Source organism: Prosopis cineraria, unplaced genomic scaffold (genome assembly GCF_029017545.1).
Source record: "Prosopis cineraria cultivar Desert tree isolate PC_DT_omini unplaced genomic scaffold, ASM2901754v1 PC1044, whole genome shotgun sequence".
NCBI lineage: Eukaryota > Viridiplantae > Streptophyta > Magnoliopsida > Fabales > Fabaceae > Prosopis > Prosopis cineraria.
The window spans coordinates 19,350-37,378 of record NW_026556369.1 but is presented as its reverse complement, the minus strand read 5'-3'; the positions used below and the strand labels follow the sequence as shown (position 1 = coordinate 37,378).

Genomic DNA, 18,029 nt, shown 5'->3' with positions numbered 1-18,029 from the left:
GGGGTCCTCATTTTTTTATTATCACTGTTTTTATTTGTTTATAGGAGCATTATTTCATCTGAAAAGCACATTGATCTTACATATTGAAATTTAAACATTGCATTAATATTTTGAGGCATCAATTGTCCACACAACTTGACAATGTCACTTTTTTCTCAGCTTACGCATCAGCCTTCATTGGCCAAATCATCTTACATTATTCGATATACAATAATATTTGGATACATTTTAGAAAAAAAGCTACATTTTTACTTGATTATACAAGCAAATTGAGCTAAAAACAATGCAGATCATAAGAGAACATCAATTACTTAATCACAACATGGATCAAGAGAAGGAACAATCCGTACCTTCACAGAATTGTCCTCTCCACCCGACACCACCCACCGTCCATCTGGGGTAAACCTAATTGCATTGACTCCTCGAGTGTGCCTTTGTATGTATGAATACAACCCTTCTTCTAATGTCCCATATTTAAGATTCGTGTCCAGAGAACCAGACGCAAAGAACTCTCCAAAAGGATGGAAATCCACTGACGCACAGTTGGACTATGACCCGTGAGAGTGCGAACAACTACCCAAGAAAATATGCAAGTCACAGATTCAAATTATCATATGAATCAATGATACCAAGTATTAATATCACAAAAGAAAATAGCATCAGCTGCATACTCTTTGCCTCCTCTAAGTCCCAGAGTAATAGTACCACTTTGCAGCTCCTGCGGCAACCAAAACTTCGGAGGAATCAAAACTTACAGAATCTATTCCACTTGTATGTCCTGATAGACTCTGCAGAAGGAGGACACAATTCTTAAACTAAAAACAGATACATATTGGTCCATTCTTTCCTGCATAAAAGAATTAGTTGCTGTAGTGCAACGAATAAGATATTTGTCCCTTAATGTAAAAATACAAAAACAAGGATAAAACTCCATTAGATAAACAAAATAAAGATGCCAAAGGGGCAGTACAGTCCCCTAGTAGCTTCAAGCCATAAAAATTTCTTCAAAGTTCTTGGTATTCATGCATTTCCATCAACCAAACACACTAAAATCCAGCACACAAGGATCATAAAGGAGAAATGGTCTTGCTATTTCTTCCCTAAATCAAGAAATGCTTCAGGTTCTAAGGACAAACCCACATCTCTAAACAAATATACTAGTTTCAAACTTTCAGTAAATATAGTCCAGCTCAGATACACATGTCTAATGACAGAAAAAGTATTGTTCTTACACATTTACAAACAGAAGTTAAAACATATAATTGACACCATGTAAGAACCGACCTTTAACAACTGCAAAAACGTAAAAACAGTGTTACCCTTTAAGATCTAAATTAATACCATACCACCTTGACAACCCTCTAATTCTCGTGCAAAACCATCAAAGCACCATTCACACAAGTTCATCGGTTACCATGAGCATCCAACAACTCTGAAGAATTAAAGTCAAATTTCAATTATGAATCGATAGGCCAAAAACAAAAATGTGGATGCCCCACATGAAGTTTAGCGCATCATCAAGAAAGGAAAGGCAAAGAAAACAACGCAAAGCATATGTGACAGAAAATCTTTATATTTTGTATCCAATAAAAAAGATAATACTAATAACACAGATGTAGGAATCAAAGTATCCAGAATACGAACCAGTATTGCATTAGGTTTACCAATAGCCCAAAGATTGACCTTGTGATCTTCTCCTCCAGTTACAAGAACCCTGGATGACTTCCTTCCAATTTTGAGACAATTAACAGTGGAAGCATGGGCCACAAATTCCTCTGCATAATACTCGTCAAGGACAACTAATTATCACTCAATGTCAGAAAGTTTAGCATATCAAAAAGTTAACGCAATGGCTTGCGGCGAGATCTAAAGCAAGAAGCAGAGTGGACAGCTCAAAACTGAGGCACCGGTATATAGATCAAAAAGCATGAGCATTACTAATAATCCAATTAGGTGAATTCAAAACGCAAAGGATACGTAGCTTGTAGGCGCGTTTGGTACTCATCGGCTAACAAAGTAATATTGCAATATACAGGAATCGAAAACCCTAGCAGTTGCAGCAGAGACAGGAACAGCAGCCCGGAACTCCAAACATTCAGACGATCTAATTGAGTCCACTAAGATCCCCAGATCTTCGCCGCCAACTGCACTATCTGCTACCCTTCAAAGAACCGATATTTTTTTAGCAAGTGGTGTCAAAAATTTCAACTGTTTAGGTGTGCCAACAGATCAAAATGAAGCAAGAACAGGAAGAATGGAAAACTACAAAGACAAACCTAAGCTTAATTTCAAAGGGATATTTTATTTTCTTTCGCAGAAAGAGAAGAGTTTGCTTCAGACAACACGGTCAAGTAACCCAACACCATTCATTGACCTTTGCCCTCTCTTCTTTCACTTGTTCTGGCTGTTACTTCACAATTAAACTACACAAATTCACTACACAATTGCCCACGGAGAGTGTGGCATAAGCATCAAGCTATCGCGGTGCCAAGAGTAATGCCAATGCCCTAAACCAGAAAGCCAGAGCTTCGTTTCCTCTCAGCTTCCAACAGCACCAAAGCATTTGCCTGAAGAGTGAAGATCTGTGAGATTGCCAGAACCCAAAGACAGTGGGGACACAGCGACTACGAAAGACTTCAGAGAGAGGGGGGGAGGCGCTTTCACGATCAGTGCTGTGTCATGATAATGCTTATGTTCAAATAATGTGGGAGGGGAGGAATGAAAAAGTAAAATCGAAAGATGAGAGAGGCAAATCTGTAAATTCCTGAAAGGTACGTGCCACATTTTCCTTTCCCTCCCTAGCTTGAAATATTATTTTTTTTAAAAAAAAAAATCAGCTGGCCTTTAACATAAGATGGTGACTCCGATATTATTACTAAGCATATTAATGATTAATGATTGAGAAGTTAAATCAAATAAATCTTATTTTCTTCAATAAACTGTACGAGGTATCAAAATTAAAATACGTATTCATGTTATGGTCAGATTCTTGGTTATCAAATATTATGATTATATACAAATCACACATCCAACAACATACTCCCTCGATTTTTATTATAAAATAATTTTAACTGTTTTATATATTTTAAAAAAGTAAATTTTTTATATCATAAAAAAATAAGATATGCTTTTATTTTTATACTTAATTTTAAATAATAATATAATTATATTAAATATCTTTACACTAATCAAAAATGAATAAAATTAAAAAAATAGTTTAATTATTATAAGATGTCCTACATTTTAGACTAAAAATTACTTATAGAATATGTCTTATAAATATAATCAAAGTGAGCATGTTTTAACATGTGATTTTAAAACGAGCAATGATTTCTATAGTAAATCTACAATGCAGTCTAATATATTGTGATAATATTGATAACACATTTTTACCCATTCAACAATTACAACAAAATAAAAAAAATATTTATTATAAATATAACAAAATTAACATCAATATGAAATACATAACAATTGACACCTTACACAAGTGATTAACTTTTGTGATTAACCACACCTTTACTAAGTTTTAGATGTTGCTAGAGGGGATAGAGATCTGTCAGTTTGGTGTTGTTGCAGATTTGCGTGGAGCTCGGATTTCCGTGGCGAATTCTTCAAAGTAGGTGGTTTGCCTAAGCCATGTGATTGAAAATGCAAAAATATATGCGAATGGGTGTGACCTGCGAAAGAGACAGCTCCAATGTCAGCGCAATATTCTCATGCTCGTATGCCAGCGTAGAAAAATTATTTAGCGATGTTCTGAAGCCATGGACCAATAAATAAATAAGTCCTTGGGCTAGTCGGTGGGTATACCAAGGAGATGGCTGGCCTTGACCTACAAATTAGCAGGAGGATGGTGAGATAGTTTAGCACTGATGAGGTGGCCTTTCAATTTTCAAATTAAGAGGACTCACTCACATCCAAGCATTTTGGTTCTCCCTGTAGCTGGTAATTCGAGTGAGGTAGATTTATTTAGATCAAATTCAATTCAAGCTAAAATTATTTAAATCGAGTTCATAGTATCATACTTTCTTAAAAAAATTCATAGTCAAAACTGACCCTACTTTTTTTTGTCAAGTTCGGGCTAGCTCGTTGGACTTAATCAAAATACCTACTCTATATACACATAAGACGTAAATTTAAGGGTCAGGATTATTGGATTAGGCTCAATTAAGGCCAACTTATTTGGATTAAGCTTAAAGTATCATACCCCCTTAAAAAAGTTCATATAGTCAAACTCAACCCTAATTTTTTTTAGACGAACTCGAGCTTGATCTAAATTACCGACTATCTCTTCTCTCTTACATCATAAACAAAACCATTCAGGGTCAAATCTAACATAAGAGACCAATTCTCAAAATATAATAAGTTAAGATTCAAATTCTAATAAAAAATATATTCATTTTAGTATTTAATAATATTTTGAACAGGATTACCTTCAATAAGAGCATACATGTAAAAAATGAAGGGAAAAAAAATCTTAGAGAATAGTTATTTGCTTTAATATAAAAAAGTAAAGAAAATATATATGGCAACGGATGCTCATAATTTTAGCACGTTTTTTTATTGGTTCTTATAATATTTTCCATTGTTCTTAATTCCTTGGGTTTAATTTGTCTAGAATGTTAATCTTTATGTTTTAAAATATGACTACAATATCTTAATTTTAAATTTGTTGAGATGTACATAAACTTTTCTAATTGTTTTGTTGGCATATTGAAATTATGACAAGTCTGGTAAAAAAAGAGCAAAATGCAAGAAAAATAAAGAAAAATAATCAAGGATCGAAAGCTGGTACATCAACCCAGTCAAAGCATTTGTATCTCTAAAACTCCTTTATGACAAAAATAGCCATAAATAGAAGAAGGAGTGAATTATAATCGTTGGCACCAGTAGGTGAAAATATGGTTTAAGTTGTGTTCAAAGATACTATCCTTAAAAGCTATTTCACTACATTAGGTAGATCACACGGAAGTTTCCTAAAATTAAACAGACTCTACCTACTAAAAGTAAGGAGACAGAGCAACAGAAATTTACAGAATATATTCAAATAACTATACAAATAATGAGAGAAAGGCCAAAAGTACTAAGGTTCTAATTGAACCTGTGACAACCACTGCATTTTATAGTCATATCTCATAATGTTAAGCAACAAAACTACCTTAATCAGAATTAAAAAAAATAGTTTCAAATAATAATATTGTTTAGACTATATGTTACAAAATAATAAATAGAATTAAATAATAATTAATATTATTAATTTATAATAATTCTTTTGAAATACTTAAAATATTTTATAATATTCAACAATCCCTCATATTTCAAATGGAAGGAAAAGATTTTTGAAAAACTATCTTATACAAATAATTTTGTATCTTTGCAAAATAGTTTCCAAAATTTTAAAAAATTGCCTCAAATCACGTCTAACTTGTGTGCAATTGTATGCAAGAGCCCATTTCTCCTCTAAGCCCATTTATTAGCTCAAGTTCACATCTTAGTATCTATAAATTAAGACCTTCATTCATTTGAGCAACGTGGAATTTTTTTTAACACAATGGCAACGATCCCCCACATATGTCAAAAAGATCACTATTATTTGAGTTATTCACACAAAAAATTACTTTGAATTTAGTACCTTTTAACTTGAACCAAATCTAGATCAATAAAACTTAACGCACATAAAAGTCAAAGTAACTTTGTTGTTGAATCAACAAATTCTGGTCGTGCACTATAGGTCTTATTAGTCGAAGTATACCCCCATAATTTTTACTATTAACGACAATTTTGCACATTATCAGCTGTGCATATGCTTGGTTTTAACAAACATTCTAGAGATTTCATAACGATCTCATAGGAGCAGCCTTACTTCACATATGTATAAGTGTTTTCATCAAATGCCTCTGCAATGAATACACCATCTATAAAGACTATGAAAAATATTAAGAGCTTTTGCTCAACCTCCGATCAATGCATTCTAACACTTTCTAAAGCCAGGGGAAGGAACAGACGCTAGTAGAACTAACAAGTGACTTAATCTTACCCATTGAATCTTCTTCATGGGATCTTCAATTACAAAGGTTAGGTTGTCATCACTGTTAATTTCAAATAGGCTTAAGTCACATTTTTCTCAACATTTTAATAATTAAAATCATCCCCAGAGGTTAGTTAATAGATCCATTAGATTTACATCTGGTCACATAATTGATTGAGATAACTTCCTCTTTTAATATGTTTAATTATATCTCAAACGATATCTATCCATGTCATTATTCTCTTTACAATGACTATTGTTATTTGGCAATCACAAGTCATCGACATGGCTTGTGTCAATTTTACTCACAGTAAAATATTCACTAAAAAGTTTATTAACTGCTCAGCCTCATTATTAGCCAACTTTAGAGTAATAAACTCTAGCTCGGATGACATTTTATTTGGCTTCAAATGGATTTTTTCTCACCTAAATATAAAATTCAGTTAATATCATTGTATTATTTGAGAATCCATTATGCATGATGCCAACATTAATGGTATACTTCAAACACTCGTTTATCTCATCCTTTTATAAGACTACTTAATATGCTTAATATCCACACAACATAACTATATCATGGAATTAATATTAACTAATGTAGCAAACTCTCCAAAATTTGTTCATATATACAAACATATATCGAGCAATAAAATCATCCCACTTTTATTTTTTTAATAATATGTTTGTATCATAAGAATGCTTATCAATACTCACTGTCAAATTTACATCAAAACAATTGCTAGAGAGATTTTTCACAACTTAGCCTCCAAATTCAGAGTAATAAACTTTATGGTCTCGTTATCATATTTATTTCCATCACCACTAAGGGTGAATAATCACTAGTGGCTCTTCTCACATTAACATCCACGTATTTTATACATTAGAGAATCCACTATTCACAATCTTGTAATTTAAAAAATATTATATTTATCTCATATGGACCATGATGCATGAATAAATCATTATTCAAAATCACGATAATGAATGTTCATGCTAAGATAATTAAATAAGTCATGCTCCTATTTCAAATTACATTTATTTGCATTAGATAAATGATTAAATTATGTGCCACCATCTTCATAAATCACAATTTTGTTAGCATTTATGCAGGTCATAAAGCCTTCACATAATTTTTTTCTAAACCACAACAAAAACAACTTGACATTTATAAGGTTGATATTTTGGCACAATACATTTTTTTCAACAAACTCCACGCATTAGGCATCCCTACACTTTTAAATATTTCAATTGCATGAAAAATATTTTCATGCCTTAACAACAATAACTCTAATTAAATTAGAATCTCACAATGTAATAGAATTTCTCATAATTTTAAATCTACCATAAACATATCAATACAAACACACAACCCCACGTTTTAGATATTAATTTGTGAAATGATAAAAAATCATTTTTTAGCATGTGCTCAAAGTAGTGCAAGCAAACACCATATATAACATTTTTTTCAATTAAAGCTGGAAAAAAAAATAATCAATGCCCACACCTAAGTAATACAGTCAACAAATCTCCAGAATCAAATTTCACATATATCTTCTCAAATATCTCATGCCTTAACTAAAACAATCTATGCAACAAATAAAATAATTGCATCTTAAAACATCAAGGTAGATAAAGCAACATATCCAATCAAAGAATATTAGATAACTTTTGCCAATCACATAAATTAACTTTATTATGAGATATTATGGTGCCATAATAAATATTTGATATATAGTTTCAACAAATTTAATGGCGTTGATGTTTGAAGTAACGCACAATCAATTTCATTCAAACAATTTCCAAACTTAAAATATAATAATGCTGTCTCATTCAGATTCTTTTACATACACATTGGCATATGGCCAATCATAACATACACCATTACACAAACAAAAATTCACGTGATTTTTGCTATTGTTACAAATTACTAATTTATTAGTGCATGAAGAAATTTCTTTTAATACAACCCTACTAAAACACATTTTTCACAAAGCATAATTAACCATCGACAAATATATTAAGTCACATGACTACTAGATTTCCAAGGTTAAATTATCCACATCACAATTAGAATCACAATTATGACTATTGCATGTCAAATTGATATGAAACATATGAACCCTACAAACATATATATCTCGTTTTCTTCCATCGAATTTAAGGAATCCCACACACTAGAATATTTTGAAGGTAAGATAAATAATTCAACAACTTCCAGATGGCCAAACATAATTTGATTATTATCCTCGTAATTCATAAACAGAAGTAAGGCAAGTTAACAAAACTTGTTAAGCTCGTATGTATATAGATTGATCACAAAAATGAGCATACAATAACTAACCTCAAAAATATGAGACAAGATAAATCATTCATAAAATTGCAAGAACGCACTAAGCATTTAATGTCCATTCTCAATGTTAATATAATCATCATTAATCATATAAAAAAACTTGGCGGTTGAAACTTCAAATACTAGCAATTACTCACCAAGCTTTAACTTTAGGCAAAAAGCAAAATTATAGGAAAAATTGTAGGCATGATATATGCGTGCTTGTTATAGAAAACCAAGCTAAGCTCTTGAAAACATGTATGCTCAGTGATAGCACATCCATCATATCTTGAATCACCAAGTACCATCGTATTTGATTTTCCACTACAATTAGAGTTCATGATGGGAATTTTTACCTAAAATGTGTCTCTAAGGTCTTAAGCGAGTCCAGATTTTAGGAATTTAGCACTATAAGTGTCTTTATCCACCATTGTCTATCTTAGCATATGCTTACTCACATGTGCCCCCATTCTCAATTTATTCATAAACATCATCAAATCTCACAACTTTACCGCACACCTCTGCTGCACACAATTTAGTACAACTAAACAAGATTTACTTGTTAAGGATAGCTCTTAAGATTATTGGCACCAATAGGTAAAAATACAGTTTGAGTCGAACCTAAGGATGCTATCTTTGAGAGCTACTCCGTCATACTAGGTAGATCATGTGATAGTTCTTTAAGATTAAACAGACTCTTCCTACTAAAAGTAGGGACACAAAATGATAAAAATTCACAGAATATACTTAGATAATCACACAAAGAAGAGGACAACGACTGAGAGTATCAATGCTGTAATTGAACCTGTAGCAAGCACTGCCTTTTATAAGCAGATCTCATAATGCTAGGTAATAAAATCACCTTAATCACTATTAAAAATGGTTTCAAATAATAATGTTGTTTAAATTATATGTTACAAAATAATAAATAGAATTAAATAATAATTAATATTATTAATTTATAACAATTCCTTTTGAAATACTGATGAATCATAGATTTTATATATTTTATCTCACCTTTTTCATGCATTTTAATGATGATTTTGGGCCATTTTAGGTTTATTAGATATTATTTGGATTATTAGCCAATTTTGAAGAATAATATTTTTTTGAATTAATTATAGGAATTCTAAGCTAAATTATGAATATTTTATTTTCCTATCTTTAACATGGTTTAATTTTATTAATCATTAATTGAGCTTAATTTAAATTATTACACATTATTTGAGTTTGTGATCATTTTGTAAAAAAATTATAATTGCTATAAAAATTAATTTGAAAATATTTTATGACATATGGATTTTATTTTGAATAAAATCTACACTGATGGGTGCATTTGATTTTTTAGGCCATGAAGATAAAATTCATGAAGTTCAATGGTAAAGATTGAGTCTTGAAAATTGAAAAAGCATCTAAGGGCTATGAAGAAATAAGACAAGAAAGGAATTATTAAGGTTTATCAAGGGCACAATGAGCATTTCTGATCAAGAAAAATTAAAGGATTTTTACACTTTTTTTATCTCTTTTCTTATAGGCTCCTTTTGAATTTAATTGTTGGGATTTTTCATTAACTCTCTACCCTCTCTTTTAACTATTAGATCATTTTTTCCAATCTCCCTCTCACCAAGTTTACACTGTCGTCGAAATGAATGGAGAAGCTCCCTCTTTCAAAATTTCCCCCTTTCAGCATGCATTATCGTCATCAGCTCCAGCATTTCCTTTATCTTCATTTAATACAATCACCCATAGCACCATTCTCCAATTTTGATCCATTTTGTGCCACCCCATCTCTTTAATCTCTCATCCACACAAATCCTAATTGTTTCCCATTCCACTCATTCACGACACACCATTTCTTCTTCTCTCCTTCATAATTATATATGACATACACGCGCACATCAAGAGAATTGTCTCTTATTTCTATCTCCATCAATCATCTTCTCATGGCTGTGACTTGCTTGAGGCTTGGAGGAAGAAGAAAATTTATGGGAGCTTGAGCTAATTTGGAAGACAGCTTGGGACAAGCATAGAAGAAGCTAGAGCCTAGTATTTGCACTTGAAGACCATTGGAGTATGATTTTTCATTTATCTTTCTAATCCAAGAGCTTAAGATTATTTAGTTTTAAATGATTCTAAGTTGCAATGTTGGAAAACAATCTACTTTTAAATTGTAAATATTTTAAATATTAGATTGAATTGATTTTGTGTTTAATGAATTTCTAGAATTTATGTTTATACAAACTTGCTTTGCCAATTAAATTAGTGACTGAGTTCTCATTATTGATTTAATTGTCATTATGATGTTTGTTGCAAATTTGGGTTATTCCTTTTACCTCTTGATTATTCAATTGAGTTGGTAATTTATTTAATTATTTAATTAGATAATTTAAATATATTTTCTAGATTTATTATATTTTAATCATCATTGGTTCTGATGGATTTAATTTACCTAATTCATAGTCATAGTATTTGGTTCACTATGAGTTTTTTAATTAATTAAGTGTTAGACTTTATACTTATGTGTTTCCTTTGCTTTGATTAGGTAATTGAATTTGTTAATTTCACTTCCCTTTGGTCTAACTAATTGAATTAGACTAGAAAAGTTAATTCTATATGATGTTCTAAGTTGTCCCCTTTGTCACATTTAAATCAAACTACTCTTAATTTTTGGTCAATTATTTTTTTATCACCTGATTAATTGCTTTAGTTTACATTTCATTTTTTTCTTGAAACAAAAACTTGCAAATCATAATTTAGAATTCATGCATTGCACAATAAAATTTAATTGTTAGACTTTAGCATTAGCATCCATTTAAGTAGTTTTAGTAATATGAATTGCATTTCTCATTTGCATTTTAGTGTAAAAATCTAGCATTTAGTTTTATTAGTTTTTAAATACCTGGAACCAACTAAAAATTAACCCTTAAATTGCTCATTGAAAAAAATAATTTAAGGTTGGCTTATATTATATTAATCAATCTTGGTTGGGTTAATTAGCAAATAGAACTTTGAACTATTGCTTAAAAATTGTCCTAAACCTGAACTCTTAAAATATACAAAATAAATTTTAAACTTTTAAATTCATAGCAAAATAAACCCTAACTGTTAACTTTTTTTAACACCGTTGCCATCTATGCAGGTATTGTAACAGTCATGATTAAATTCATAGGAAAATAAATCGTGAATAATATCTGCATGGACAGTAACGGTGTTAAAAAATTAATAATCAGGGGTTATTTTATTATCAATTTAAAAGTTTAGGATTTATTTTGTATATTTTAAGAGTTCAAGATCTATGATGATTTTCAAGCAAGAGTTCAGGGTCGTATTTGCTCATTAACCCATTTTAGTTTAATTGAGTGCTGACACAACTTAGGCAACCCATCAAATACTTAAAAGTATTTTATAATATTCAACAATAACTCTACTCATCTAAATGGCTAATAAATCAAAGGAGAGGCAAATATTTTGAATAATGGGCACTAAACCTTTACTCTAGCTAGTGTCTTGCTTTTTTTAAAGTTTCGCCCATCATACGTTTAAGGGCTTTAGTATAATCTTCTTTTTTTTCCTGCCTTGTTCTTCTTTTTCTTCTTCTCCTTCTTCTTTTTATCAGCTTAAGAAATATTGGATTTTATGTTAAGGGCAATTATTGTTAAGTCCTTATAACCATACTTAAAAATATAAAGATTGACAACATTAAACTTGAGAAGTTAGGAAAGTATTTTTTTTTAAGATTGAATCCATTGACAAAATGCCAAACATGCAAATTATGTTCTTGTGATACAAAATTGACACCCTTACATTTATGCACGGGGCATGTTTTACATGAAATTTAAAATGAGTGTTATCTGTTATATAATAATTGTATGATATTTAATATTGTCTGGCTAGATTTGAGTGTTGTCAAATTTAATTGGAGTAACATCATCAATATTTACATAGAAGGACGTTTCTTTTTTTGTTTTCTTTTTTGTAAGTATAAGCAGTAAATGTTGTCAACGATAAGAAATACCTTCCCTAAGATATTAAGAGTGATGGATAGCTCAGTCTATTATGATCAACATCTATATTTATATTTATAATTCATGAGTAGTATTGGGTGTTTTAAACATTGATTCCATAATTTTTTAAATGAAAAAGCACAACTGCACATGTCACCCGCACCTAAATTCCCTCTTGTGCTAAGGCAAAGGTAAAAATTCTTAGAACCCATTTGATTATTGAAAATAAGTAGCATAGAATAAGTTGATAAAAAAATAGAATGAACTAAAATGGGGTTATAGGTTGACAAAGAGATGAGGATAATAGAGAAATGAAAGTCACGAGATGATAAAAGGGTGAGAATGAATATTAACATGAATAAGGTTATCAATCCCTATTCTCACCCATTCATCACTTCATGACCCTCGCTTCTTTATGATTCTCACTTTTCTATCATTCCACAAGCTTATCTTAGTATATTTTATCATTTATCAACACTCTATTCCATTCATTTTCTTTCCAACAACTAAATGAGCTCTAAATCTCGTGCTTGGTAGAATCATGAAGTGACGGCATGGCACATGAGCCACCTAGGTAATTTTGTTTCCTTGACTTTTTTTTCTTTTATAATCTAGAATGAAATATGTCATTTATGTGTATTGGAACTCAAAAGTTTAAAGAAAACAAAAGATAGTGTAAAAAAAAATTGAAGTTTAGCTGTTTATACACAAGTCGTGATGGATTAAAAAATAATATTCATCTATATGAGCATAACACCTTGAGGTGTTTAACATGGCCATAAAGTCCTTTGAGGTCTCAGCAGGCAACACTTAACTATTTGAAAAAAGACAAGTTCATCATGGAGCTTTAGATGCTTTTTGTTCTTTAACATTTAATTGAAGTATTTAATATTGAAACTTTTTTCAATTTAGTTTTGATCTCTCCCTTCAAAACTCCCATCAAAGCATATATTAGGCGAGAGGGTGTGCATGCTTTTCATGTGAGAGAGTCTTCTTTGCCAAAAAAAAACTTTTTTCTCCTTTTCTTTTTAGATTAATAAACAATATACGATGGGGGATAAGAGCAGGTCATTCACTTTTTAGTCTTCTTTACTAAAAAAAAAACTTTTTCATGTTTTGCCTTTATATTCATTGAAGGCACTTTAGGTGTGCAATAACACATGACTTGAAGGTGGCTTATGCTTACATGTAAGAAAAAGACCTACTCAAGCATATTCTAGACCAATAAGTTCACTTGACCTCATTATGAAAGCATTCTTATTAGTCATTTGGTCTCAGATGAGTAAATATGAACTTTTCATTCAACTTCTCCAACTTAGCATTTTCTTGTCAACAATGGATTATTTTTTTAAACTATAACCTAGCCATTCCATCCTAAGAATGAGAGACCATGCAACACAAATACAAGCAAGCAAGACCAATCTAGAACCAAATTTTTAGGGGTGAAGATGCAAGACTACATTATATCGAGGGCTAAAATTAATTTTAGCATTTTTAACAAATAAAGACAAAGCAAAATGAATAAGTTTATTGTGTAGGGACAATCAAATCCATTTCAACATACAAACATGTTAAAGCAAGGTTTGAATTAAGACTTCTTCAAAGAAAATAATATTACTGTTAGACAACCAATCGTTGTCAAAGCAAAGAATGGAATTATAAATTCCATGAACTTGAAATTTAAAATATTTAATATATTTTATAAGTATAGAAAAGGTTATATTGTTTGCAACATAATAAATATTTTCAAAAATATTAATGTCATACTTGACATAAAATAAATAGTTTACAAGAAGCTGAACGCTATTATCCATTCATGGATCTTAAAAAATGTAATTTTCCCCTAAAACTTCACATAGATTAAGGGATCATTTTTAGAATAGTGAGAGAGACGATATGATTGATCAAGTATATATATTTTTACATAAAATTTTGATTAATAGTCAACACTATTCTAAAATACAAAATTTTAATTAAATTATAATTAGTTAGAGAAGGTTGAGATTTAATATAAGTATTCCAACTCTTATGTAATGTCTATAAGTTGCATTGAAAAAAAAAACATATGCTCTTGCACAACATTAGCTTGGCCAAAATTTATCTCATCATTTTCATGATTTACGCTTAATAATCAATATCAATGATCAATAACCAATAATAACAGGGAGAATTGCCCAAAAATACCTCACTAGCAATTCATTTGCTAATAAGGACTTGGGACAATTTAATGATTTATGAAACTTGGTCCTTCTCTGACATTAAATCACATGTATGTAATGCCATTTTGCTCTTGTAGCATAAAAAAAAAAACTTCACACAGAGTTCCTCCTACCGCTCACAATCAATTGCATATCCATGGAAGGTCATTACACCCAGGCGGAAGACGGCGGAGGCATCGTCGTTGGTGGTGGTGGTTGCTGACAAAGTCGAGGAGTATTTAGATGAGTGTCTCAGTGTATCAATGATGGCATTGGAGGACCATCTTAGGCGTTGCATAATAAGTTGGTGACTTTAGTAAATTTTCCCCATTTATTCGAATAATTCCATTGCTACTTAAATTTGTTAGTGACATTGGTTCTCCCTTATTAATATTCTATCAAAGTAAAAAATGTGAAAGGGAAAGAATCAGAGAAAGGGAAATCTAAGGTAACTGGTTTGCCCGAGTTTAAGAAGGAATTTTTGGCCAAACAAGAAAGGTAAATGGATATTTAAGTGAACGATAGAGGGAAACAAATATGTAAGGGAAGCCTAGGAGAAATTGTTTGAGGAAGAGATGAGTGAATATGATAAGATTGCAAGAAAAGAAAGAGAAAGGGCAAGTACCTCCTCAACCAAAGAAGAAAAATTGTTAACAAGATGCTCCCTAAAACAATTTGTAGAAGTGGCAATTTTTGTAAGGAATAATTGACAATTGAAGAGTAGGGTAGATAAAATTGGGTTTGGTAAGATTCTAGATGTTAGGTGCACCAAATTACACATGTTTTATGTGTTGAAATTGTAACATTCCAATTTAAATTTTAATAGTTAATTTGGGTTAATAAAAATTTTGAAAAGTATTATTAAATTATTATTATAAAAAAAGGTATGAAAAAAAAAATAAAAATAAAAAAAAATAAAAAAAAATAAATAATAATAATAATAATAAATAAAAAATAAAATATTATTAAATGATTATTATTATAATAATAAAAAGAAAGAAAGGAAAAGAAAGGAAGAAGAAGAAGAAAACGAATTTGCTTCGTCCGCCGCCTCAACAGTAACAATAATAAAATAATAATAAAAAGAAAGAAGAAGAAGAGAGAGAAAATAATTAAAAAAAATGTGGGACCCACTGAATTTTTATAAAAACTCACCTGTTCCTTCATTTCTTCATTCCTTCTTTCGTGCGTGAGCTTCGGCAGAGAGAGCATCTGTGAGCCAAATTCACCGGTGCTGGGTTTTAAGGTAAGAGTTTTTAATAGGATATTTAGGGTGTGATTTTAAGCTTTTCAAGACTAAGTAAGTGTTCTAAAAATTTTTCTTAGTCATCCTTCTTCTTTAGTTTCTGAGTTTGTAGTGGTAGAAAATTTAAGATCTGAAAGAGGGATGAATTTATGTTGAATAAATATGGTTTTTGAGGTTGTCAGTAGTATAATAAATGTTATAGAGTATAAATTTGTTAATGATCTTTGAATTTATGGCTTATGGATCAAATTCTAAACTAGATCTGAAAATATATGTTGATTTATTGAGGTTTAGATGATTATTTGGGATGAGAAATGAATTATTATGGTTATAGGATTATGATTCTAAGCTAGAGACTTAATTTTTAATTTTTGGGTATTTTAGGTACGAATTTATAAAATAAAAAGAAAATTTTGATAATAGAAATTAGTTTTAAAATTTGATTTTTAGATTATCAATGTTTATTGATAATTAAAGAGGAGTTAAAATTATACTTAATAGTATTAACTATAGATTTGTATTAAGATTGAGATTAAGAATTATGTTATATTTTTAATTCTATTATTAGAATTATTTTATTAGTTTCAAAAATTGAAACTAATATTTATAAATAATATGTTATTTGTAGATTGTATTACTGGTGAAGATTGTGGTGAGAGAGAAATTTTAAGGAATAATTTATTGAAAAAGCCACAAGGTAACCATGCTTTTAATTTGTGATTAGTGTTACTTCTTGTTAATTGGGTGATTATTGAGAAAATTATGAATTTTGTAATATTGTATAATTGTGCAATATTATTATGAATTTGTTTAATTATTGTGGGAGGTGTTGGGAGACTTGCTATTGTTGTTGTATTTATGTGCCACGTGGTACGCCCCTATTGGAGTTCAATAGGTGGTTTGTAAGGGCTCGGGCTAATCTACCTTTGGCCGGGTAATTTAGTACCGAGTGAGGGCTACGGCTCGAGGTTAATGGAGGGATATAAGGATGGTTGTTTGTGTTTATTATAATATTTCTTATATTTGTTAGAATTATATTATTTTTAATTCTCACTTAGTAAGCACACACTTAACTGTTTGTATACACTATCATAAATTGGCTTTGGTTACTGGGACTTTTGAGTCTCATTATGTGGTTAACAATTTTCAGGAGAAGAGCCACGAGTGACACGTGGAGGAGTCCCAGAGGCTTAGTGGTATAGATCCACTGTCTCTTTTGGGTATTTAATTTATGATTTATAATGTGTTATATTGCCAATATTAGGGCTTTTTGTTTATTGTCAATTATATGAATATATAAATGTAATCATGTCTTTCAAACTATTTCTATTTTTGGTACAATTTGGATGACTGTAATTTTAATATTTGGTTTACTTTGGATTGGTTAAAATGGCATGATTATAAGGCCAAATAACTGGCTTGTGTTGAAAATTGACTAAATTACTTATTTTACTTGTTGGGAGTATAAGGATGGACAAATGTGATTTAGTTTACTTGTTGGGAGTATAAGGATGGACAAATGTGATTTAGCCTAATGGCATGTGGGAGGTAAAAATTTATCTGAAATGTTATAGTGTGTGAGTTGAAGCCAATTAGAAAATATTTTATATCGAAATTATTGATATAAAAATGTGTTGGGTGGCTGTAACCCAACTATGGTTGAGTTAAATTATTAAAAAAAAATTTGGTGTGTTACAGAAATTGTTAAAGCAATCGACCTAGCAATTTCATCAATATTCATTAAAAAAGTGAGGTTAGTTATAAATGAAACATTAGTTGGAATGTCAACAAGGTTGCCTTGCAAGGGGAGGTGTTAGTAAGGAAGTAGCAAGTAGTACTAATGACTTATATTTAAAGTTTAAGAAGAAGTATGATAGAAAAAGCTTTAATGACCTTAAGAGCATGATCAAAGGTTTGATTCATTATTTGTATTTTTCACACTTGGGATTTTGTTATACCCTCTCACATTAGGAACTATCACACAACAACTATTGAATATGATATATTACAATAAAAGCACATTATATTCACACAATTGGTCCAATCTTATGGTGAAAGAGTTGATGAAAGAGGTTGGAGATTATTAGGATGCTTTGATAAGAGGAAAAATAGGGAAATATTTTGGTGAATGCTTTATTTTTTGAAATGCAAACTTTAGTATGTTAATTTAAACTTTGTATTTATTTAGTTAGTTAGTTATGTTAACTCATATATTTTGATA

At 30.4% G+C, this 18,029-nt stretch overlaps 1 protein-coding gene and 1 long non-coding RNA gene across 2 annotated transcripts; one reads left to right on the top strand and one right to left on the bottom strand.

The window, feature by feature from the left end:
* Positions 1-683: 683 nt before the first annotated feature.
* On the bottom strand, positions 684-2,556 carry LOC129299132 (katanin p80 WD40 repeat-containing subunit B1 homolog KTN80.4-like). The gene is made up of 4 exons (XM_054937579.1): positions 2,277-2,556; positions 1,978-2,156; positions 1,645-1,775; positions 684-788 (listed from the first exon to the last, which is right to left on the bottom strand). Exons 2-4 carry the CDS (start codon positions 2,003-2,005, stop codon positions 684-686), a joined length of 264 nt encoding a protein of 87 aa, XP_054793554.1. The 5' UTR covers positions 2,006-2,156; positions 2,277-2,556.
* Positions 2,557-15,749: 13,193 nt separating this feature from the next.
* On the top strand, positions 15,750-17,222 carry LOC129299130 (uncharacterized). Its single transcript, XR_008590496.1, has 2 exons — positions 15,750-15,808; positions 16,959-17,222. It is a non-coding gene; the product is annotated as an uncharacterized LOC129299130 (long non-coding RNA).
* Positions 17,223-18,029: the final 807 nt, after the last annotated feature.